Source organism: Astyanax mexicanus, chromosome 1 (assembly GCF_023375975.1).
Source record: "Astyanax mexicanus isolate ESR-SI-001 chromosome 1, AstMex3_surface, whole genome shotgun sequence".
Lineage (NCBI taxonomy): Eukaryota > Metazoa > Chordata > Actinopteri > Characiformes > Acestrorhamphidae > Astyanax > Astyanax mexicanus.
Window position 1 is genome coordinate 59,835,407 of NC_064408.1, and position 26,877 is coordinate 59,862,283.

The 26,877-nt window shown below is 39.3% G+C and overlaps 1 protein-coding gene across 2 annotated transcripts; it reads left to right on the forward strand.

The window, feature by feature from the left end:
* Positions 1-25,135, forward strand: kif26bb (kinesin family member 26Bb). Of its 2 annotated transcripts, XM_049481045.1 has the most exons (15): positions 1-65; positions 1,933-2,241; positions 5,899-6,258; positions 10,356-10,513; positions 10,691-10,856; positions 15,598-15,795; positions 17,324-17,417; positions 18,234-18,493; positions 19,358-19,541; positions 19,659-19,803; positions 19,916-20,075; positions 20,200-23,125; positions 23,227-23,399; positions 23,647-23,797; positions 24,322-25,135. In XM_049481045.1, exons 1-15 carry the CDS (start codon positions 27-29, stop codon positions 24,519-24,521), a joined length of 5,523 nt encoding a protein of 1,840 aa, XP_049337002.1. In that variant the 5' UTR covers positions 1-26; the 3' UTR covers positions 24,522-25,135. The 2 variants fall into 2 exon arrangements, with proteins under 2 accessions (XP_049337002.1, XP_049337009.1); XM_049481052.1 differs by lacking the exon at positions 23,647-23,797.
* Positions 25,136-26,877: the final 1,742 nt, after the last annotated feature.

The window sequence follows — 26,877 nt, forward strand, 5'->3', positions numbered from 1 at the left end:
TAAACTGGACTATTGTATTTTTGTAAATGATGGGCTCTTCTGAGGTAGCCAGGAGCCAAGGATACGTAAGTAGCCTATCTCTGTAATATACACGGAACTGACTGTGACTGTTTCATGCATTGGGATTAGTCTATTTAACAGTATGTTTTGTAGGTTATGCGTGTTTTTTAGGAATTGAATGTAGAATTAATTGTTTGAGATGTTGCATTTAAGTTTGCATAACGCTTAAAATGAGCTTTTTGGAGTTAAATTTAGATCATTTGTGTTTTAAGGTTTGATTGATTTCTTTAGACACTAAATATGTAAAAATATATTTCTGTAGGCTATGCTTTTATTTTATTCTAAAACCTGCTTGCCTGTTGCATTTCTAATATGTTTACACTATGCCATTCTAGTAATTATTTTAGATTTTTTTATTACTATTACCAAAAAATTAAATGTTACATTTGTAAAGTATTAAACTGCATTTATGGAATTGTGGCGACGTATCAGGCTTGTTTTGAGAAATAACCTATATTTAGATGTTTAACATTTATTTTAATGGCGTTTCTGTGTTTTTCTGTATGTTTATGCTCAGTCGTGTGGCTTTTTACTTTTTTTTTTCAAAGCTAAGAATAAGTAGCTCAAAAAGTGAAAATCTTCTTATTTATTACTAAATATATTTTTGTTTAAAAATGTCCAGTAAATATTTTTTAATCCTACTATACATTTCCCTTATATATTCCTTTAATACAAATAACATGTATTCTAAAGAAACAAAGAATCATTTAATCATTTTACCTTTACTTATGAGCATACCTGTCAAGTCTCCCGTTTTGGCCGGGAAACTACCGTATTTTACTCCTCTTTCCCGCCGTCCTCCCGTAATAGTATTTTCACGTAAATTTCCCGTATTATATATATATATATATATAAACTTTATTATTGAGGCGACAGGGCACTGGTCACTGTGTCTCTTAACCAATGGTAGTGCCGGTTCAAGGAGAAAGTCCCGCCTTTCAGGTGAAACAGCCAATCAGGTTCCTGGTTTTGCGGAGCGCATTGTAGGAAAGCCCCGCCCCCCTCGCTGTGAGAGCTAGTCGGAGCAGCTGACGTTAAAGCATATCTGGATAAACAGCGAGGTAACGGAGCTAAACATGTAAACTAGGATGACGCTGTTTCTGAAACAGACAGATCAAACCGACTGTGTGCTTAAGAAAATACAGCTTGTGACTCAGTTAGCTTAACTTTACAATTAGATGTTCAACCTGCCCTGATCAGCCAATAACTATTTCATTTTCAAACTGTGTTTATTAATTTAGGATTGCAGGCCTACTGTAAGCTATAATGAACGAAACTTTATTTATTTTATTAGTTCGGGGCTAGTTTTAGAGTATTGTGGTGTAATTTATTATTTAGAAGGGGCAGAAGAGATGGTTGATCTGGAGAGAGAGAAAATGTGAAGAGGGCTGAAATTAACTGAATTGATCAATAGAAAGAAGTATTAATAAAATTATTAATTGTTTAGGCCCCTTTGGACTAATATTTACTTATGCAATATATCTGGTCCATGTCCTTTTTGTAAAAGCTGATGATTTCATGTAAATGTCTAGAAAAGGGTTTTACTTAGGCTGTAGTATAAGAATTACATATATAGGAATGTCCACAATATTTCAGTGTCAACAAAGATAGACCTGTCAGATTCTGATAATCTAATTGTAGTTTGTTAAAGGTTCCCAGGTGGTTATTTTAGATTTATTGTAAACCTGTCTTAAAATATAAGGGATTCTGAACCTCGGTTGGGTTGGTGGGCGACTCGAAGCAGGTGAATGGAAAATTTCCCTTATTTTTAAGTCCAAAACTTGACAGGTATGCTTATGAGCACCTGCAGGAAAAGGGGCTTGCTGTGTGAAGTGTGTGTGTTTATATGGGTTCGCTCCGCTTTCCCTCCAGCTCACGCGCGCGCCTCGCGCCAAACCTGCCTCGCGCTCCAGCAGCGTGCCGCGCGCACACCGACCACCCCCTGAAGGCGCAGGCGCGGGCATCCACGGCGAGTCGCAGGTCGGTCCTCGCGGCGCTGGGGACCACTCGCCTCGGGTTTGTGCTCGCGGAGGCAGAGTGCCCACCGAGCCCTGGGGCACCAAAGTGGAGAGCTGGAGCAGGCTGGACAGCGCGCGCCTGTGTGTGGAGTGCGCGTCCCGTGTGGAGACACTGCTGCAAGAGGCGCAGAGGCTGCTCAGCTCCGGACACTTTAACACCAGCGTAAGATGATCCATAATCCTCAGTATCAGTAATTAAACACACACATACAGCGCTTCACTGAATCATTTAGTCTAATACACAACCCTCCATCTAAAGTCCCAACTAGCTGGATTACAGTGAGAGGCTGTGTTCTATCTGCTGATGCACTGCGTTATCTGCTTTAACCCATCTTCAGTGGTCAGCTTCTGACCACAGTGCTGCTCTTAGCTGGATGCTTCTGAGAGAAGGGGGCACTCTCAAGCCAACAGTTACTGTGCAACTGTCAGTATCAGTGATGTGTTGAGACCACCAACATAACATCTTGACGTGTGGTCAGAAAGTGACCAATGATGAGTGAGGTAGAGGGGGGCAAATTGTGCATAATGACAGATGGGCTACAGTGTGTAATCATGCATCTCTATAGTGGACCTGTAGGCACGCCTGTGGCGCTCCTCAGGTGGACAGTGAACAGAAGATGTACCTCAAAGATTGGATGGTGTAAATAATATGTACAGCATATTGTTTCCGCTCCATATAACACCATGTTTCTCGAAAAAAGCAACTTTACAAAATAGGGAAAAACAACATCTTAACTGTCAATGAAAGTCGATTGAAAACAGGTCATTTTAGCACTTGTCTATTTGCGTATTCATACTAAATTTGGATGCACCATAAAAAACAGCTTTCAGAACCAAACTATGACATTTACTCCTATGAAAAGTTAAGAAGGTTAGAACAGGATGTTCAGTTTTTTGTTTTAGTTTCAGTATTTTTATTTCAGTTGTTTTAAGACTGACCCACTGATTTAACAGGTGGAATCCGTTGTGCTGCTGGTTGTTCAGAATGACAAGATAAGTATTCAAGATATATTAATCATTGCTTTTGAGGCTGATACAGATCGAGGACAGGGTTGGAGGCCACATGACCCCTTTCAGGGAAACTTGGAAATGCATAATTATGCAAGGTTTGTCTAGTGTTTGATATAATGTACCTTATTCCTTACAGATCAACCACATTTAATATGCTGTGAAGAGTCAATTAGGTCCTGCATAGAATAGGACTGTGGAGCTCAAAGAGTTGTTAGCCTTATTTACTATCTCTGTTGTGTGCTGATACCCCCTGCACTATGCTAAGTGATGTACTCTAGAGAGGTGTATCCAGTTAGAAGTAAAATTATTTACTCTTGTGTGAGATTGAGTCAGTTACATCATTCAGCACATGGAGTGGATTTCCACACTGGCTACAATGGGGTTCTGCAGCTGTCCATAAGCTCTGTATTGCATCTTACTGCATGGTCTTGTGACCTCACACAACACTACAGCAATTCACAAAATACAGTGTATGTATCATATGATGTGGCCAGTTCTCATTGTTGGCTAAATTATCGGACAATCACTGATATAATAGGTAAGCTATTAGTAGTCTGCTACTGATACTTTTGCCATTTTTTTACCTAATACCCACATACATACACTAACCACATAATGTGGAAACATAAAACATGTGGAAACATAATGCTATGTGATAATATTAACACAACTGTAATCTGATACAGTGGTATATTTGGAAGATATCATTATATTGAATTGTGTCACCCAGCTATAATTGTGCACATTTTAAGGGGAAGGCTAATATACATCATGCACTTTAGACACAGCCCCTCACAGTGACACATTCAAATGACATTGGACACCCGTTGGACAGCCAGTCTGCTGTCTCAGATACCCATTACGAACAGAAGCAAGGCTCCTCTCTCTCTCTCTTTCTCTCTCTCTGTCTGAAACGAATTTAAATCGATTAGCCTCTGTAGCAGGAGCGTGGCTCACATGTCTACCCTCCAACTCTCATTACATGAGATATATAATGGGCGGAATATGAAAACCCAGTTTCCTACAGAGAGGAAAATGAAAATGTAATGTTATTTAAGAAAGAAAAATGTGTTTGCGGGCATTGGCTACTGGTGTGCATGTTTAATACAGAAAATAGGTTAGTGGATCATGCAGCAGCCTACGTCATTCATATTAATACATTTTTGCTAGACTTTTAGACTCCATGTCCTTTGCAATGAAGTGCATACAGTATGTAGTGATTTATACAGACATTCATTAATCATACATGTGCAAGGATGTGACTTTGCATGTAGGTCACTCAAGGCCAATCTTTATTACATTAATGCATTCATGCCACACTACATGGCCAAAAGTATGTGGACACATAAGCATCTACATGTACTGACATGGTGTTATATTCTCTTTGCTGCAGTACCAGCCGGCAATTCTTTTGGGAGACTTTGTGCTAGCTTTCGGAAAATGGCTGCATGTTCATTTCTATTAAATCTTAAACTGCAACCATAAAGTTAGAAGCATTACGACCAATTCATGTGTCTGCATTGAATTAACACTGTAGCTTAAGCATACTCGTGGCAACACAGACTGCAGCAACTGTGATTGGTCCTCTGAGCATTGCATTCCCACCTTCACGTTGCCCCTTTTCTACCAACTACAGTTTCGGTGGTGTAATTGCAAAACATGGTTGAACATTTACAACAGTCTAGGCTACTTGGAGTGGATTGCCCCTGCAATGTTGGCCAGTACAGATGGTCCTTTAGTCAACATTTAGTGTTTCTCTGCAAGCCTGTTGATCTGTAGGTAAATGCTCAGTTAACAGCAGTGTTTAGTAAGAAGCAGTGGATCAGAGGGGGCATGAGATACTGTAGCTTTCACCCTTCCCGTTTGGTAGCATAATTTGTCCTGGCTGGACTGGGCAGCAAAATTCTGCCTTGGAACAATAGATAGCATTTGCCTGCTTGGCCAATGGCCATGCACTGAGAATACAGTGTTCTTTCGTACTCTGTCAGTGGCCCATTGGGAATTGGCTCAGTCCTCCCAACAGCCATTCCATCCCTATGGTGAGTGACCTAGCTAATGGGTGGAATTGGCCATGACCTGGGCCATGAATTGTGGAAAAAAAGAGATCCTTTCCCGGTAATGGGCCACCGTTTGGTGGAGGGGGGATAATTGGCATTGTACATTCAGACAGATCACTTTCACTTTTTCCCATCTACCAAGCCAAGATTTACCCAGACCATCCACCAAACCTCCTACTAAACTCCTGGAAACTTTAAACAACTATAAACTACATTAAAATGACAGCATATTTGACCAGGGAAACAATACAGAAATGTAAAGCACTTATTTGTGTACCATACCAAACATATGTTTTACTTGCAGCTTTTTCCCCACACAGCTGATTTGCCAGTGGTAAATCTTTACTTGAAAGGGAAACAATGAACATTATTTTACACAGTGTTTCTTAAATGTTAGAAATTGCAGTGTTAATTAATAACTTAATTAATTAGTGTTGATTTAACACTGGCAGATTTACTATTGTTTGGTTTCTTTGGTGGTCCTGCATTGGTCCATATATCCACAGGGACCTAAGATAATTAGCTTTTGTAGGCTTCTGTATTTGTTAACAGAATGTAAGATTATGTAAGTAGTTTTTTCTTATGACAGAAAAACTGACATTAAACATTAGGCATTTGTGTCAACATCACTGTTCTACAAATACATTTGATTTGACATTAAAACTTAATGTAAGTGCTCTGTGGATATATTTCTGTAAAATGACAGAAAATGATATTTGTCTCCAATTTTCCTCGTCCTTCTTTCTCTCCAGGACCCAAAACTCTCAGTGCTTCTTTATGAGAGTGTGCAGGTCCCTGCCTGGAGCAGCTTTGCAGGCCGCTGTGATGTCTGCTCCACTCACCTGAGCCAGCTAAAGCGGGAGGCTATCCGAATGCTTCTAACCCAAAACCGGGCCATCTGGCCCGCTCCTTCCCCTGCCAGCGTCTCACCCGGCCGCTCCACCTCGGGCGCTCACACTCTGCCCAGAGCCTGCAGCTCACAATCTCCCAGACCCAGCCCCCGCCACAGACCCAGCAACCTGCGCACAGACAGCTGGGTCAGAGAACAGCAGCATTTTGAGACCCTGTATCCTCCGGCATCTATAGAAGATGGGGACCCTTCTTTTGCTCAGGTAGGCTGATCCTCTTTAGTAAATGCTAGTCATTTTGCTAGTCATGCATATCAACAGCAAGGTTAGTGGTTGTGACCTCTGATAATAATCAAGCAATCAGTGCAGTATTTATATGATTAGTTGAAGGATCCAAGATGTGTATTACTTCCCATTAAAATGCAAATAGGTGCATCCATCCCTCTCTGCCTTTTACTGGTAGCATTGTAGGTGGTGTTTCAGTATCAGCCACCGATATCAATATTGGGCAAATACTGTATCAGCAGAAACTACTAGATCATATATCTGATCTGATCTATATCTGTACTTAATCTGGCCCAAAACTGCAGATTCACACTGTAGGGTATTCAGCTGTTAGCTAGGTGTTTCTTTCAGTGAGGTTGTAGTGTGTTTGAGTCCAGTGGCCTACTTTTAGATATTTGAATTCATTAATTCAATAAAAAAAATGCTCATTTTAAACTTTAGGCATTTTTGAAGTAAAAAAAAAGCAGCTGATACACAAGATTTGATTGTTCGAACACTTCCAATAATAATAGCATACTTCTCTTTACTTACTTACTTATATCTTATTTTAAGTCAAATTTCTAGAAAATATGACTAAGAATAAAAAACATCAAATCTTAAACTTTGGAATTTATTGAAAAGAGGATTTTAGATGTAATTAGATAATTATATGTAATGAATCAAGTGACTGCCTAATATTTGAAGTAATTTGGAAAATAAATGTTAATTTGTAGTCTTTTACAAGATTACAAATTAACATTTATTTTCCAAATTACATAAATCCTGGCATCTCATCTTTAATGGATAATTTATTCTGATCATATGGTTGGAATATTGTATTTGATACCTCAAATAAACCAAAGAAACCTCCCATCTGAAAGGACCCTAACCCTGCAATCTAATGATTATCCATTACATTACCCTGCTCTTCACATGAACCATCCTAAAGCAGTAAGAGCCATTATCTCCAAAGACTATCCCCATGCATCTCCTCATGGCATGTCACTTTGCTCTCATTTTATGTGTGCTCTGAAGAGAGCTGGGCCACATGTGTTTCAGCCGCTGATTCACAGCCTCTCTAATCGGCCTCAATTAGATTGCGAGCAGTAGCTACAGTGTGGCTATTGTTAATGGTAAAGGAGCTCTTGATTTATTCTTGTCATACAGCAGGCGGTCAAAAAAGGGGCCTGATCAATATCACTGTAATATTTAATGACCAGTGAAATATTCATACTCTCGCAGGGCTGGGCCGTAAATAAAGATGAAGCAGGAATGCGTTCTGCTGCAGTGAGGTTTCTATGTAGCACTGGATATAGTGCATGACGACAAGCTCGGTCCATTAGCCTCGCCCCATTTCATTACACAAACCAGCCATAGAGACTTTGTGCACTTGAATTTGCAACTAGAATCTTTGATTTGGAAGACAAAATGTATTCTTACATATTGTAACGCGGGGATGAGACGGGAGGCGGATTTATATGCGGGTAAGACCAATACTTTAATAAATAACAAATAAACAAATAAACAAACAGGGGAATAACGAATATATCTATGTACATAAACAAACAACAGGGAGAAACGTAAAACAGATAATAACAAACAGGGCTAGGGATATATATACAAAGGATAAATACGTAAATATATACAAAATAAACAAAGAAACAAACAGGAAATAAACGTGACTAGAAATAACGTGAATGACAATAAACAAGAGCGAGTAAATATGAAACATGGAGAAAGCAATAACGTGACGTGACAGACAACGGGGGAAGGTGCAAAGACCGACGGCTAAACATGGACTAAACTGTGCTATAAATAGGAACAAGAAACACTGAACACCTGGGGAAGGGGCGGAACTACAAATTACACACACGTGAAGGAAAAGTACTAGAGAAACACACTAGGAAACGGGGAAAACACAGGAAAACATAGCGAGGGCGTAACACATATAAAACTTCCTAAATATAGGAAGTGGGTATACACTAGTAGCCCCATAGTTGGACTATGCAGTTTGTCCCCATCATAGACTGTGTATAGCTGGACAGAGCATCGTCTCTCAAAAGTGAAGCCACCACAGGTCAGGCGCCCCCTGCTGTTCGGTTGCAGAAAGCTGTGTAACCCCACCCATCCCCATAGGTTTCAAGGGCAAAACAGACAACTTTCAATCCTGTTTTTTCCCAATATACTGTAATTCTACCTCCATTATTTAAATGTAACAGCTAGTGTGACCTCTGCTTATATTGTCAATTTTTCTATATCCTCACAGAATTGTTTTTTAAAAATGTTATTAAGCTCTATTCAAAAAAGGTGTGGTTATTGTAAAAGGGCTGGGTTACACCTAGCCTGGGTGGGACCATAGACTGCGTGAGCTCTGTGGAGGCAGCCCTCAGGGGGGGTTTATTTAAATGAGTAGGCTGTCTCTCCACAGTCTTTCTCCCTCCTTTGGTCTCTAGTGCGCAGACTCAGGTTTCAGAATCGCCAACATGGCGCAAGATTTTAATTTGAATGAATGGGAGAGGCGACACGGCGCCCATCTTTTTTACAGTCTCTGGTCCCCATTAGAATGGGGTGTAGCTTTTTTAATACAAGGTCCGTCTCTTTTTCTTTAACGCCACATTGCTCACTAGCAGCTCAACAGAGAGTCAACATCAGGCTACGAAGACAATTTTTTTGATGATATCCATAAAATACTTTCAATACAATTCTGCCAGAATGACCACTAAGTGGGATAGATATAGATTTTATAGAACTATTCACTGAAAGGTTCTTTAGAGAACAATAAGTGGCACCTTTTATCTAAAAGTAAATCACAAGAGGCACTTGTGACAGCACCTTAATTTAAATGACATCTGACAGCACCAATATGCTCACTATTCAGGGAGTTCAGCTGCAGGAGTACAGCATGCATGTAACTAAATCTTCCTCAACCCCCCCACCCTCCTCCCTGTGTCTGGAGGAGAGAGGCAAAGTGAGAGGAGACAGAGGCCAGAGGAAAGAAAAGTCGAGCAGAGGGAGTATCACTAGAATCACCCTCAGCAGTTCCATTTCAGCATCTACCCCAACCCCTCCCCACTCTCCTCATATAGGCTCTGCAGCCGAAGGGTCCCTCCTGGCACTAATTGGCATTACAGCATGGCATTGCAATTTTGCGGCAAGTGCAAACGGAGGGCTCTCGTTTCGCATGGCTGGAATATAACATCGATGAGACGTAGCCTAACCCTAAGAGTGCCCAGCGTTCATCGTCAGCTCTGTATGCATGACTGCGGGTGAACCATGGCTTTGCTAGAGCAGATGCGGAGAGACGGTGACTTCAGACAGCGCCCATAGCCTCGGGCAGCCACTTTGTTTGTGCCAGTGTGGGACAGATTTCAGAGAGTTCACGATTTTAGTCAAGCATCTTTGAGTCGGTTCATGCTCATCGTATGATTTTCCACTCAGTTCATATGAGTGCACACCTTTAAATAGCCAGTAGGTCAAAATAATCAGGGTTATGCAATCAGCTGTTGTCAAACTTGATTTTGTGAAAATGCTGAAAGCAAAATTTAGCTGGGGTCCCAATTAGCACAGGGAGAAATAGATGCATTGGATTTTGCTTGATTAAGTAATGTCTTAAACAGCCATAAACAATATTAGCAGTTGTACATTGCAGTCTTTGGAAAAAAATATTGTTTATGTAACAAAACAAATTTAGTTTTGACAGTTTAATCTAGCTTTCATCTACATATATATTTTTAGGATGAAATATCAACACATTTTACCAGCGGTACAAACATCAATTAAAACAGAATGCTGTTTTGTGTATTTAAAAAAAAATCACTGATAAAACTAAGACTAGGACCATTAATCTCACCAACACAATTAATGCAAAATTCAACATACAATTATGTGTTAGTTACTGTATTTATTGAAGTAAATTAAGCAAATTCAACACATTACGTTTTTGTTAGATAACAGTGAAAATGCTACAATCTAGGGCAGATTCCGCTGTACAGGCTCTCTACATGATTCATGCGTTCTGTAACCAAATGAATAAATAACTGACCGCGGCTATGAATTACTGTGGAAATGTCTCAGCTGGGTCCTGTGGTTTTCTGCAGACGTCTCAGGATGCTTTGAAGAATAACAAGGAGGATGAAAAGGCTACATCATCTTCCACAGTTCTCTGCCACTTCAGCAGTCCGCTGCCTTTTAACGCTTCTAGAGTTACAACGCTGCTTCCTGCTGGAACCTCCGCCGCTGTATCTTTCATTGTCAGGTAACAACAGACAGATCTTTTGTTCAGAACAATGGAGGCCGTTTTTATCTGTCTGAGCCTGTTTTTATTTGATGTGCGTAGAAATGCACTGGATTGAAGTAGTGTGAGCCTCAGTGTGACAAACTGCCATTGTTCTGTCAGCTTCTTTTAGCAATAACAAACCCAACATGTCCGCAGGGCCGTCCAGAAGTTGAACCTGACCGCAAGAAGGAGGAAGCAGAGCAATTACTGTTCTCGCTATCCAACCAACTTCAGCGGCCTCCTACAAAGGACTCCGCCTCCTGCACCTTCAAACCTTTTACAAACAGCCTGCAAGGGGAGGGACATTTCAGAGACGGGAAAGGTACAGCTGACCTGCATTTATGACCATATAGATATATATTTTTTTAAAGGTTGTTTGTTTATCTGTTAAAAAAATATATACATATTATTTGTTTGTTTTAAACTTGTACACCATTTCAATATAAGATAAAAAAATATTATATTACACAAACTTACTTATGTTAATGTAATATAATTGAATCATATATTAGCAGTAGTCTTAATTGAATTAAGACTGAAGTATTCACATTTATTTTTCTAATACAAAAACATGCATTCATTTACTTAACCATCAGTACAACATCAGTGATGTAAATGAATGAGTCCAAAATTATTCAAACACATCTGCCTCTCTCCCTAATCAAACATTGATCTTTTCAACATGTCTGTCCTTTTTGTATTTGTATAATTAGCTTTTATGCTGCTTCTATTACATGTTCCAGATATTTTAATTACCTCAATGTACAGTACACTCATATCCTCATACCCATTAACCTGAAACTTTTTAATGTCCTTCTCTTTTTACTGAATCCCAAGAGCAGGAAAATCAATTCAGTTTAATTGGTGCATACACTACCCTCACGGTTCACACTGATGGAGGGTCTTCTTCAGTTTCACATTAGACAGCTCTCACGCGAGCACCTGGTGGTGAGCATCCACTCGGCCTGACTCATCCAGCAAGTACAGCCGAGCAAATGGACTTTTAAATAATTCATCTCTCAGAAACGTAATTTGAATGGACACTCAGAAGAGCTGGAGATACTGTCAGTCGCTGAGCGAGTGCATTACCTATCAGACATAACATCAACTTCAATTCAGCGAGATGCTATTTAATAGTATGATTTTTCAGGGTGGGAGGACTCAGGTTTGCAGTAATGGGTAATCATTTTTGCCATCACAGGGCCAGTTGCTGCATCCGAAATATTATTGTTCTGACTGAATGAATTTTAAAAGGCCCATATCTTTAGTTATGCTTCAGTGTTTCATTCATTTTACAATTCATATAGTCTATATACAGAAACTAAGCAGCAAAAACATTCATTATTTTTGAGATGTTATAAATACAAATAAAATTACCTGTACCTGCTCAATTAGCATCACACAGTTTAGCCCCACCTTGTTTCTGAGTGTTGGGAAGCAAACACTCTTATTGACATTTAAAAACCTTTTTTTTTGTTGTAGTTCAAGGATTAGATTTTTTAAGTTATCCTAAATATAGCCCTCTGCAAAGTTATATTTCTCACTTTTTTGCACATTATTTATTCTCACTGCTTATTATCAGCCTTGTTAAAGGTCTCATTCCATTATTTTTTTCATTCATTTTAAAATGTCTAGTTGAGGTCTCTAGTATTAATGAGTGCCATGTATACTGGTTTTGGAAAAAAAAAGTGCTCCGGTGATCCGGTATAACACTGCTTTAGTCCGGTGGAGGAGTGGGGCGTGGGGGGATGATAGGAATTTGGCTCTTGCTCATGAATATTCATACATGCACACATATCGCCTCTGTTTGGCTAACAGCACTACGACACCAGGAACTGACTAACTGCATTTTTTATGTGATGAAGTGCATAAATATCACTGTACTGATTGCAATGTACATATAAAAAAAATATTCAAAGAATAATTATCAGCCTTTTGTAAACATTGTGCACTCATGTGATCACAGTCTTTTACCAAATCTTTATTTAAAGGCTTTACTTTTGGTCTTTTATTTTTAGCTCACTGCTTAAGGTTGACCCTTCTGCAAGCTGACCTCTAGCAGGCCAGTGGTGTGAAGGCAGTTTCTGTATGATGGTGGCAGTGATGCCATTGACTGTCCCTCAAGATAAGACCTAGTTTCCAGGAGTCCTAGAGTCTGGTGTAAAATACACTGGGGGTTTGGAGAAAAGCGGCCACACAACACACTTACACCACCGTGGAGATAAAGATATTTTCTGTAATTTTGTGACATTGATTTTTTATTTGGGTAACACACAGTGAGACATATTCTCGCATTTTCCCTACTGTGATCCTTTAAATTATTTATTTTTCTTTCATCTTTTTTTTACCAGCTTTCTTACCTCAAGTAGGGGTGAAATAGATGTGTCTGAGCAGAGCACAGAGCAAGATAACAAACACAAGTCTAGGGTAGGCTATATTAACTTATATCTGTTTTTGGTTTTAATCCTATATTCTACGTCTAATGTTAAAGTGACCTTACCATGCATCTCTTCATCCAATTGTGTCACTGTTGGCTGGCTTCTCAAGAAGACTGTAGAGCTTGAGGACAAAAATGGAGTAGATTGGATTGGAAAAGACAGATTGGATCATCAAAAAAGGTTGATCTATCAAGCTGAGCCACAAAATCGTATTACTGAATGAATCCTGGCTAAATCTGTTTTTTGATGATGAAGTAGCCATAATTGATAACAGGAAACAGGAAAGCGGGGGTGGCAATGTGGCTATTTACCTGCAATCCACTATACAATTAAAACACTTATTGCAGTTTCTAAAGAAAAGTGTTTTGAATGTTATCCCTAAACATGCATGGGCACAGTTTTCTAGGATCTTTATGCCTCCTTTAGTGCCTTCTTAGTAGTTCAAGTTTTTTTTTGTCAACTGTCTGCCTGATATTACACCACTAAATCTTAAGGATAACATTACATAAAAAGCTTTAATGTTTGATAAGGAACATTACTGAAAATCATAATTGTAATTGTAATTGAAAATATAACAACATATTTAAGGTAAATCTGCTAATGTCAAAATATAATGAATAAAATCAGAAAACTGGCTCTTTTTCTGAACTTCATTTTAAAATCAACATTTTTCTAAATACAAATCAAACAATTTTAATGTCCTCCAAACCTTTAGTTTTGTTATGTTTGTCTAGTTTTTACATCTATTTTCAAACCTACAGAATTTGTGTTGATTCCTGTTAATTATCTGGAATTATTACATGGAGTAGAAAGAAAACAGGCAGCTTCTCCAACTGTCCTGTAGCAGATTTCAAAGAGCTCAAAATGTTTCATGTACATGTTTCAAAATGTAAATAGGCTATTTTACTGCAGAAAAAAAGGTTTTGTATCACCCTCACCTGTAGCCTGTATACGGGACAAGGCATGTTAAAGGGTTTAACAGTCAGTGGCTAAGCTTTTATCTCTATTAATTAACTCAGGAATGCTGATCCTAGGTGATTTTAATCTAAACAAGACCAAATTTACTAGACCCCATCAAATCAATCTTGATATACTTCATTTTATCCAAGAGATCTGACAAATTTGCTTACCTGGGTTTTAGTGACCAGTGACCATGTGCACCACACACATTAGAAGCTCTAGCGTAAAATATCAGCACATGGATTGTGGTTAGAAAAGGGCACTAAAACATTTTAACGATCAAGCTTTCCTAAATAATCAAGTACTAAATAATAATACTAAACATCCAAAATCCCAGAGGTTGATTTAACATTAGGCCACTTTAGCAAACATGAGATACATCTAATCCCAACACTGAAATATCTACTTCGCCTAAGGCTAGAAATAAAGCATGGCTTACATTTAGCCAGTTAAACAATAAATGTGCATTTAGAGAAGCTAAATCAGATTACAACATCTCTGAGGTATAAATCAAAGCTGCTACCAGTAACTGTGAGGGTTTCTCAGATTCATCACTCTTGATACCAAGGTTTTTGCTGGTACGATGGGTTTAACAATGCACAAAATTATACACACTGCACACAAGGTCTGCAGAGATCGTTAAAGCAGTGCTATTGTCTGTTCCGTATTATGGTGATGTGTTATACCGACATGCATCTGCAACTTTCCATAAACTGTTAGTCTCTGTCAGCTCTGCTTTAAGATCCAGTAATTGTGGCTACAGCACACATCACTGTTTACTTTGTAAGAGGTTGGCTGTGTGTCAAGAGATGCACTGGTTTCTTTCAATCTATAAAGCACTTACAGGGCTTTATAGATTACCAATGTAGATGACAACAGCGATCAGTGTAAATAGTGCAAAACATCATCAGCCTTGTTTCAGGTTACAGGAGTTTTTATTAAACAGGAAAATATGCTTTAGCTACAGGTATGATGCACCAGCAAGCTAGAATTCTCTACAGCAAATTAGCTCAATGGGGTCACTTTGTCATTTTAAACTTTTAGTCTCAATCACCTCCAGTCAGACTATTCTTAAAGTGACAGTCCGCATTATTTAGTTTCTAAACTGAAAGCAGAAACACTTGTGAGTGAAGAAGGCACAAAATATTGTGTTTAATGATACCCTGCTTAACATAATATATTCATTCAAAAAACTGGTGTGTCGGTTCGTGGGAGTTCTTCTGGCCATGTCACACGTCTTTACAAACTTACGTCACACGTGCAGCCTCTGAAAGAGTAACCAGCAGAGTTTTACTAAATGTGAGCGGCTGGTGGAGCAATGGAGACTTCAGAGGTGGAAAATAAAATAAAAAGATTTTTTAGATAAAAAGAACATTAAAACTCAGCCGGGAAATTTTTGACCGATGTTGTGCATCAAAATGTTAAAAGCTGCATACTGCGTGTTCACTCATGTTGTCATTTTCCAATATCAAAATGAGTTGGATCACTTTAACTCAATATTTTAACTTTAAGGTCCAATATAGACATTCCGTTTATGTCCAAGATAAATGTATGCAAACTTTCAACAAACTGTGTATATTTTGTTGGTCAGCCTAATAAATACAGTATGTGGCTTTTCATTTGTCCGTCACCAACAGATGCTTTATGATTGTTCCACAATTCCAGGTCAAAGTGATGCTGCGAGTCAGCCCACTCCTGATGACAGGAGCATCTCAGTCACCTGCCATCAAGCTGGACCTACGCAAGAAACAGGTCACAGTGCTGGAGCCTGCCACCCAATCCACACAGAGACCGTCTGCGGGTGCAACTTTTACCCCAAAGACGTTCACCTTTGATGCTGCTTTTGGCCCTGATTCATCCCAGGTCAAACGATCACACTGTGTTGTTGTTTCTGTCTGATAACCTGGTTTCTCTTTTAAACACGTCGGATGTGCTCAGATGAACTCAATTTGATCAACATTACGTGCAGATTTGTTTGGATTTATACCAAAACTCGTTCATGTTGAAAAGCACCACATGGTCAAAAACATGACATTTGGCCTTTGCTGAGCTTGGATCTGTTCAGTCCAACTGTCAAAAACACAGATGGGAATACTGAATGTTTCCATTACAGCATGTATACAGCATGGTGGAAGACACTACCCTTCATTTAGTTCTGTCTGACATAGGAAACTGTTTCCAAAACTGTAGCTCAATAAGTAATTAAATAAATATAAATAAATTGGGGCTCATAATAACCATACAAAACTTGCTAACCCACCAAAACAGTTCTATTCAAATGAACAGCCTTTTTGCAGTTCAAAATACTTAAATATATCTTATATTCTTAATATATAGAATACCAGTCAAACGTTTGGATTTTGTTTCCTTTTTTTCCCTACATTGTAAATGAATCCTGAAGTCATCCAGACTATGAAGGAACACACAAGAAATCATGTAGTAAACTTAGAGTTAAGTGTTAAACAAACCAAAATAGAATATTAGAACGTTACTCAAATAGGGGTTTTCACTGTATACCAACTGATGCTAGTTCAGAAGCATAAGAGGTGAATCAAACCAACCTTTATGTGAGGATGAAGAGGAGGAACAACACTAGATTACGAGAGGAAGAAATTTAGGCCCAGACAGCAAATATACACAGCACTGGATTATGGCCACATTTAGCACTGACTCTGGTATAGATCTGTGCAGCAAAAATGACCTGGCATCTTTTTGCACAATCGACCAATACTGCAACTGTCCATTTTATGGATCTGTTTTATTGGTCCTAAGCAAACACAAAGATAGATATTATTAAAAATTATCAATATGACATACATGCATTCTGAATCCACTGGGACTGTAATTGTCATTAACTGCTACTAGGACCAGGTTTGACTCAAGTCAGCAGTTCAGATTTGAATGGCAGGAGGATTCTGTGATGGCCATGGTTATCCAGGCCAAACATGCATGCTGTTTGGTGGACATTTAATTATTTTTGGTGTGATTTTAAATTGAAACTGTCTGGGTTTGTTACTTTTGTTCTACAACAACTATACAATTTATGTCACAATTAATCCTGATTAATCTTTTGTCTTGATTAGTCTTTCTTTTATTTTGTGAGCAGGGTAGTAATTTATAGTGCTTTTTGAGTTTTTCTTAAAAACCCTTTAAACTAGTTTGCCTAAAATGTTTTATATTTTGAGAACTTGAGAGCTATGAGAGCTAAAGTCCAGGCTTGTACTTGATAGACTTCAATATTTAAGTTTCATGTGGTTCTTTAAATATGGCAGCTGTGCCACTTAAACTAAAGTATTATATAGGTTGTTTGTGATACTCTAGGGAGCATTACAAAAGGCAACAAGCAAATCACTCTGAATAAAAGCTTTACCCCTTTTAATCCTGTCGCTAGGCTGAAGTATGTGAGAGGAGTCTATTTGAGGTTCTCCAGTCTGTGGTTGCTGGATCTGATGGCTGCATCCTGAGCTTTGGACAAACTAAAGTGGGTAAGTGTGAAGCTGTATACTATTATTAAAACCTTTTGCTGAAAGCTGCTGTCCACGAGCTTCATTTAATATGAGAGAACTGCTCTTTCCTCTGCTCTATTTCTCTACTGTTCACGTTTAAGTGTTTAAGTGTTTAAGTGCATGCTTTCGACCTCTGTTTCATCATTCACGTTTTAGAGGAATAAACTGAGATTAATCAATTATACATTGCAAGTGTTTTTATAGGACTGTGTGCCACTTCTCTTGTCAACAAAAAGAGGCTGAGATTGAGACGGTCTTGCTTACAGATGCCACTGGTAGTGGCCTGGGGGGTGATTCTTAATGGATATACATTAATGTTGTCCTTTCTTTAGTGTGGTCTCTATACTGGAGGTCATTAGGGGACATCCACTTAGCAGATTATTAATAATTGTCCACCCAAAATCGTGAAAAACAATTCCTCCTCGCAGCTCGGAGCATTACGTCATTGGCTATTAACTAATTGAATTTTCTGACCATCTGTAAAGGTTCCTGGCTCACGGCCAGGAGTTATAAATCTTTTAAACTAGATCGCAGCCATCTATGACTAATGGGGGCGTGCATTTAATTGGAGGTGACATTACATGACATTTTTTCAAATATGTGAACTGTGTTCACAAAGGCAGAAGCCATAAATGTGCAGTGTTTTTTTCAAGCTTTTTAATTCTGTATTCAGAAATGATAGATGATGAGACAAGCAACAAATAATTTAAAAGATGGCCGGGTAGTTTTTCTTCATCCTACACTAAGATGATCTCTCTGTCGGTGATTCTCTCTTTTTTTCTCTGTTGTTTGCAGGAACATCTTACACTATGATTGGGCGAGACGACTGTTCAGCAAATCTTGGAATAATCCCTTGTGCCATCTCTTGGCTTTTCAAGCTCATTACCAAAAAGAAGGACAGGACGTGGGCAAATATCTCTGTTTGTGTGTCAGCCGTTGAGGTGTGTGGGGAGACTGAGGTCATCAGGGACTTACTGGCAGATGTTGAGTCAGGTGATTGCAAGGATACCAAGCCAAACATTTACCTCCGGGAAGACCCTGTCTGCGGCATACAGGTAAGGTTTCAAATTCAGGTCTGACTTAGTGAAAGAAATAGATTAATGCATGAAGACAATGTCATTAATTGCCCATCACCAGTACCTGTAACAGTTACCCTGGATAATGGTCTGTTTATGTTATTAATGTCATTTTTACTATTGAGTGGAGGAGGAAAACACACTCCTTGGGGAGCTAGTTTAGATAGGGGGTGAGGTTGAAAAATATGAAAAGGGAAATGTAAATTAATAAACTGCATACAGATAGCTAAAATACATTCACCTGTATTCGTAGGAGGCCATAGAGCATTAGCTAATTTTAAACCTTTTGTTCTTGTACCTGTCTTTGTGGGTCAGCCCACCTCCGGGTAATTTATAATGGTAGAATCCATATGAAGGGGTGGGGCTAGACCCATAAGAGTGGGGGAAGGAAGAGCCAGGGGAACTAGCTCTGGGGAACTCACCTGCTGCTGGTGGGAGAGCTCAGGTTATGGAGTGGAGGCTACAGTGTGGAGTCCCTCTGCTACTGAGCCAGTTGTTATAATTTAAAATAGTTTCATTTCTTAATTAAAATTTTTGTTGAAATATTTTCATCACTGAGTTTAAATAAGTACACAACATTTTGAACTGATCCATCAGTATTTTGCCATCATTCTCCAACTCAGTCATACCTACCCGGTGACTTTGTGTTTCTCAACATGGGATTCTGCAAAGCATCGTCACACATACCATATGATGGGCTGAATTATTCATTTACTGTCCTAACATATTCATATATTTATAAAGGGTCATTTAAAATTAATTATGTCTTCATCAATATACATTGGCACACATTTGTAAAGCCCTCATTATGAATGTGGTAATTAACTTGTCATTTCATTTCAGGTTTGCAACAACAACGTTCTGAGTGCTCCTACAGCCGAGAGAGCAGCTTTTCTGCTGGATGCAGCCCTGGCCTCTCGGGGCTCGGGCGGGGCTGGGGGTGGAAGCACACCAGAGCATCATTGCCACATGTTCTATACCCTTCATGTTTGCCAGCAACACATAGAGGGTAGCACCAAAACTGGGAGTGAGGAACATTATCTTATCTTACTCTCACTGTCTATTTAATAATATTTTATTCTTATATATACTGTACATATATACCCACTGCATTCTTCTTTCTTTTAAAAAATCCCTTCTTCAGTGAGCGTGGACCAAAGCAAGTTGAGCCTAATTGACTTAGGTTGCTGTACGACAGGGAGGAACAAGAATAATGCAGCAGTCTGCCTTGTTGACCTCGGAAATGTCATTATGACCAAGCTGAATGGGCGTAAACATGTACCTAAAAAGTATGTCAAGCTAATATCTCAGCCATATAATCTGCCATATAATATGAAGCATGTATGAACATCATATGAGCATTCAGCACACTGAGTTCTGCTGTTGTTTTTTTTGTTACAGGGGAAGTAAATTGGCCATGCTCATGCAAGAGTCTCTAAACAATGTCAACTGCCACACTACAATCGTAGCCCATGTTTCCACCTTACCTGAAGACCTCTCAGAGACTCTCTGCACCATCCAGATAGTGTCTCAGATTAGAAGATTACAAAGGAGGTCAAGGGTGCGTTTTTTGTATACTTTCATATTACATGAATTACATGTTTGCATTATTTTCATCTGAGATTGAGGGATTCCTGTAAATTGCCAAGAATACCAATATTCATTTCATTTTTTGTCATTGTTAGAAATCTTCCTCTAACTCACCTGGAGGGAGAAGCTCTGGAATAGAAAAGAAAGCAAATGACTCCAGCAGGCTCAGAGCATTTCACTCTGCAAGCACATTAGATCGGGATTTTTCTTTGCCTAGTCTTTTTGATGAATCAGAAGACCACTCTAAGAGTGAGAAGTCATGTGACTCTGTCATTTGTGTGGATCCAAGTGGTTTTGTGCGCCTTCATGAAGAACACAGAGGGAATCAAGAGTTTGTGCCAATAATTCCATCTTTACAAAGGAGTAAGACTGACTTTAAAGGGTACTCCCTCCTAAAGCACTGTGATTTCTTGAAGCCAATTTCTCAATGTACACTGAAAAAAGAGACACAAAATCAGGACATTCACCAAAAGCCATTACCTGATTTGGAGTGTCTCAAATGCAACACCTTTGCTGAGCTTCAGGATCGACTGGGATGTATAGATGGAAGTGATTTGGTTGTTCTCAATTCCTGCAAGGAGCAGCCTACAAAGAATGTCACCAAATCCGAACCTTTATTAAGAAAAGTTATTAAAGTCCCTATTGGAGAATCAGAGGTGCACAGATCTCCAGTTAAAAAAGACTTTAGTGAGAGGGGAATACGACACCTTCTTAAAAAGGATACACTTGTCAAGGACACTGAGGAAACCCTTCATAGGTTTTCTGGTCAAGCCAAAAACAACCCTGAAAACAACCCCTGTTTTTCACCAAGACTTGATGCTCTTAGTAACTCTGTACAGTGTGAACAAGCAACTGGATGCCAAAGCCTCATTGAAACAATGGACACAAGTCTTTCTCTACCTTTTCCAGTGGAGGAAATACCATCAGAAGATTCCACTCTGCCCTCTGAGATTCGAATCTCTCCTGTGGGTAAAAGTTCATCCTCTTCTTTCTCTGCTGGACTGGCGTCACCTGTTTCACTTCCTATCACCTTAAGTGAGAGTAATCCACAGTTTCCCATGGAGACCCAAAGCGAGATGAAGGCCACGATCACTGTGACAGTTCAGCAGCCACTGGATGTGAATGGACACGATGAGCTTATTTATTCTGTGATTGAGGAAGTCACAATCAATGGGGCAGATAATAAAAACAAGGCTGCAAAAATAGTGAGCATCACTGACCCCCATTGTCTGGAGGGGGTGCCACCAGGGATGCAGACTGTGAGGATCATAGGCAGTGTAGGAAAGGAACAACCTTCAATTGGCTCTTTATCTGAAGTTCAAGCTTTAGACCAGGTCTGTAAATCATCTGGAGGCAAAACCATACCTCTTGTTCAAAACTTTGTGGACAGCTCACAGGTTAATGACTCTTCTCAGCTTGTTACTATTCCAGAAGATTTCCAAAATATCATAAAAGATGTCTCTGAAGATGCTTTATGCCTTACTTTGAAATATGAAGTCTCAGAGATCAAGGAGTACTCATCTGAGATTGGACCAGAGCAGAAAACTACTGAAAAGAGAATGTGTGATCAAAGCAATGTGCAGCTTTCAAGAGAGATTGGTGGTAACATTTCTACAGTCAAACCAAGACTTTCAGCTGACTGTAAAATGAAAATGCCAGAAAATCCAGTAAGTAGTAATTCATCCATTGGAAAGACCAATCCTGCAGGAGAATGGCAGAGCTTACACAAACAGTATGACTCCCAGGACTCCCTTCATCCCTGTGTGAATTCACACAGCTCGAGAGCAACACTAGAAAGGGAGGAATGTTCTGTCAACCTGTGTCACACAGAATGGACGGAGGATAGTGAATCAGTGTCTTCGGGTCAGGAATCAGATAGAGACAAGTCCACAAAGAGAATGGAAAGACATCCACAGCCCAGCTCAGCCCAGTGTCTTATGTTAGACAGTATGCTTAACAAGATCAACCCTATTGAAGAGAGCAGTAAGCTGTTTAGTGCCAAATTGGAGCAGTTAGCGAACAGAAACCAGTCTCTTAGTAAATCACATTTAGAGTGCTTTGATTTACAGCTCATTGAGGAAAGCAACTCTGTGTTCACTCAGGGATCTTCATCAAGGGTGGGGAGTTGTTGTACCTCACCAAGAATCAAGAAGAGACATATTGAGCAGGGTCATTTTATGACTTTTGGCTCCAAGGCCAGTCTGGATGGAGACTATGCATTAGCTCAGGCCAAATGTATGACTCCACCTGGAGTAAGAGAATTTTTTAATGAGGACCTCAGTGTGTCTCGGGCAGGTCGCAGTTTCAGAAGAGTTCCGAGATTTTTCCCCATGTACGATGCTGTCGCAGACGACACAACCCAACTGCCCAAAGGGAGTGAATCAAAGATGTCAGCTGGAAGCAAACTGTTGTCCAGTTCAAAGGTCAGCAAGTTGTCTGGGGCTAACCCTAAGAATCTATGTCCATCCCCCAAATCTAGTAGACACTCAATTAGTAGGAGCTCGAGTCTGTCTCCTGATGGCTTACCTATAAAACACATCTCCTGGTCCTCTCAGTCTTTATCTCGAAAGCAAGGGAAAGCCTCTATCTCATCTAAGCCTCTCAGCAGAGCGCTGAATGGACGGATTGAGCTTCTTCGGGCAAGTGGAGACTCTCTTTCGAGCTCTAGCCAAGGTAGCTTGGATATGGATGAACCTGAACAATCAAATGGAAGACTGAAGTCGCTGAATAGCCCTTTACCATCCCCGTACAGTAGAATCACTGCCCCACGTAAACCTAACCACTGCAGCGGGCATGCAAGTGACAACACCAGTGTCCTGAGCGGAGAACTCCCCCCTGCCATGTGCAAAACTGCCTTGCTGTACAACCGCAACAGTATGGTCAGTAGTGGCTATGAGAGCATGGTAAGAGACAGTGAAGCCACATGCAGTAGCACTTCAATACATGACTCTATTAGTGACCAGAGCTGCTTCTTCAATGCAGCAAGTGGTGCCAGAATCTCTAAGAAAAGTAAAAGTATAGGTAAGTTTTCTAGAAATATGAAGACTGGACAATATTGGAAATTTCTTTTTTAGTATTAAGTTTCTATGATGATTTTTTTAATCACTTGTTTTTATTTTTAGGACTCCAACAAAGACGTCCATCACAGGACACCCTCCTGACTTTAAGGAGGTCTGCAAGTGGGTCTGCAAAAATACGTTGGGTAGATCGGGGCACCCCAGATTCGTATGAGATTAAAGTCTATGAGATTGATAACGTGGATGGCTTGCAGAAGAGAGGAAAAGCCGGAAACAAGGTAACATTCAAGCTATAAATATGAAATCGCCTGTCATTTGATGAATCTATCCATATGCTTTTTTTGTTAACACTTTAACCTGGCAACTAAAAAACCCTGTAAAGGTGATAATGAACTAAATGTATGGTCAAATTGTTGTGCTGGTATAGCCAGAGAAGTCAATTTCCATTTCAGTTCAAATTGGCAAATAATTAGAGACTTGGCTAAGGTTAATCCAGCCTCTCCCTTATGTCGGCCATGCTGTCAGAGTGTGGTCTGCTTCAGTGCCAAGCTGAAATTCCTGGAACATCGTCAACAGAGGATTGCAGAGGTGAGGGCCAAGTACAGTGCCCTAAAGAGAGAGCTGGAACTAGCCAAACAACATCTCATGGTGGACCCAGGGAGGTGGACCCGTGAGTGTGAGTGTTGACAAAAGTTAATTTAGGGTTGTTCTATTAACATTTTTAAACAACACTCTTGTGATTTTGCTTCATTTCATCTGTTTTATTAACTAGTTAGCTTTTAAACAACTACCAGCAATATCAACAGAAGTTCACTGTAAACCTGTTCAAAATAAAAAAAAGTAAATGCCATACATATAGACAAATGTTCATTCTCTCAAGTTTAAAATACCTCTCTCGCCTGATCTGGGTCATTATGTATATTTTTAGTTTCTTGTTTAATTACACTGTAAACATCTTACCGTACAACCCAAATACATATTCAGATACATAATCAAATATCATGAGTGATATATTGATTAAATCTGGAGCTGGAGGGTCACAATGTTTTTAAAGTCGACGGGAAGCAATAATGTTTTCACGTTAAACTACTTGCAAGTGCATGTACTGGAAATGTTGCCCATCAGCATTGTTTTGTAAGTGAGGCACTGCTTTTGTTAAATATTTTATTCTTTAATACATATTTCTTCTGGGCTTCACAGTTGACCTCTGGCAGACCTTCGAAGTAGACTCTCTGGAACACTTGGAGGCACTGCAGTTGGTCACAGAGCGGCTTGAGAGCCAAGTCAGCCGCTGCAAAGCATGCGTCATGATGGTTACCTGTTTCGATGCTACACCAAAGCGCAGACAGAAGAAGCGCTACAGGCCACCTGTAGAATATAAAATGTTTATGGGAATATAGCATGTTTAAATGAAAATTCATCCTGAATTAAATTCATCCTTTTTAATAATGTACAGAACTGTTATTTATACAACATTATATCATGCATTCCTCTGAAATGCCACCAATGTCCTTATGTTGAACTCATTGGTGCTAATCAAATCAGATTTGAACAACAAATCGTTGTTTTGGCAACGGCATAGCCTTGGATGCGGGTCAAAGCAACATATTGGAGTGCAGAGCTACAAATGAACTTGACAGATGGAAGTCCTGAGTCAAGCTGACCGATAAAATGAGTTTACAAATGCCTCAGCTCCTGAGCTGCCTGCACAGCCATGCAACATTGTTAACATTGAATTACTGTGCCTGCGACACATCTTTATCTGCTACAGGATCTGTGGCCAGCAATTGCCGGTCAACAGATGTATCTATATCAAGGTTTTTTAATGGAGATTCGCTTTTTCGAAAAAAAGGTTTTATGCAATGTGACACTAATGTGAATCTTTTTTAAACCAATTAATAAATGTTTGGTCTTGAAATTGGACGTTAAATGTGAAGTATACAGTATGCAGTGTACAATTTACCCTAGTGATTTCATGTTCAGTCTTACCCACTAATAAATCACTTATTATGTATGTCTCTGCAATTTTGTTAACTAAGATCTACACAAAAAAAAAAACGTTTCATTAATTTAAAGCATTAGAAATGTGTGGATGTAACAACCAAGTTTGGCATCACATTAAAATATTATTTTTAAGCCATGTTCAATGTAAACCTCAAATGTATAAAGTGACTCAACTGTCCAGCTCACTGTGCTGTCAGAAGGAATAGAACTCCTCTGAGCTCAGATTAGGGAAAGCAGCTGTATGGAGTTCATTCAGGAGAACAAAAGGTCTGTTATAAAGTAAGAGTCATTACAGCACTCAGTAAGACCCTACAGTTCCCCTTTCTTTCAGGGCGGTGTTTGTCTCTTTCTGCTCCAGTTCCTACATTTGGGCTCATTTAACATTTCTCCCCTAAGCTAACAGTGCACTGCAGATGTGAGCATATATTACTGTCTTTTTTTGTCCCCTTTTTTAAATCCAGAGGGACACATTCAAAATTCAGGAGCAAAAAACGATGGTGCAGGTATTTTAAATGCTAGCATTGAATTATGTGAAAACATTTAGGAGCAGGTTCCCAAACAAGGAAGCCTAGTTCCAGATTACATACAGTATGTATTTTAATCTTCATTCAGATTACAGTATAGGCCAGGACTAAACCTAATCCCTCAAACTTTAGCTCTTTGTATCTGTACATCAAGATCAGACCAAAATAATATTTAAATAAAATTTTAATAAGACAGACACATCCAATGTCCTAACAGTTGTCTAATCATATGCAGCTGATGTGCTGTACCTGATTCTAATTAGACATTTAGACATTTTAAGTGGTAATTATGTTGTAAAGTGCACAATTTTTTCCTTACAAGAAAGCTGTGTTTCTTTTTCTACCTTTTTCACTATTAAAAGGACATTTTAGTTTGAGTTTTACATTTATATCTCAATATTGTTGAAATTAATATAATTTTTCTGTTAAAATGTTTAAATTTGTTACAATAGGCAGCAGCTTGCATGGGATGTTTTTTATGTGTCTAAATTCATTTATTTGGTTTATACCTGCGCCATTAACAAATGTGTTCTAATTTTAAAAATTATATCAAGTCAGTGTTTGCCATCATCTTTATAGTTAGTGCTTTAATGTTTAATTGGAATCTTTAATTTTTGCAGCAACAGGACATTGTAGATACTCACATGGGCACACTGCCACTAAGGCCACGCCTCACTGGGGAGATCAACATTCTTCTCTACTAACAGTCTTCTCTAATGTTACAGACTGCCCACTTCACCATGGATTGATACACCATAGACTGTTTCTCTCCTAGTCCCACATACTGCCATCTGATGGCAAGTCAGAAATACAGCCATTGAGTAACTAAGTGCAGGCTAAAAGGCGCACTGCTAGGATTACCCCTTTTTACTCAATGGTTTATTAACAATGAGTAAAACACGTCAAATATGGTGACCAGTCAAGTCTTTAAGGTCACCAGGTCATGGACAGTGGCAAACAGGTCACAGAGTAGGATGGTGTGGAAAGAAATAGGCACAGGGCTGAGGCAACTGAGACAGAGGGAAATCAGAAGAAAGACAGGAGCAGAAATACACAGACGCATTATGTCATACAGCTGTAGACTAAAAAAACAGAGGGGCATCTGAGAACAAAGCAAGAATTGACGGAGGCCAATTGAGCCATAATGAGAACTTAATTTAAGGCAATGTCTTTAGTGTTACAAGCCAGAGATAGCATTTTCCAGTAACATTACAGAAACAATATTTTA

Coding starts and splice junctions, on each gene's coding strand:
- kif26bb (XM_049481045.1), top strand. CDS start 27: ATGATGGGCTCTTCTGAGGTAGCCAGGAGCCAAGGATAC. Junction 6,259..10,355: donor GGGACCCTTCTTTTGCTCAG/GTAGGCTGATCC, acceptor GGTTTTCTGCAG/ACGTCTCAGGATGCTTTGAA. Junction 10,514..10,690: donor GCTGTATCTTTCATTGTCAG/GTAACAACAGAC, acceptor ACATGTCCGCAG/GGCCGTCCAGAAGTTGAACC.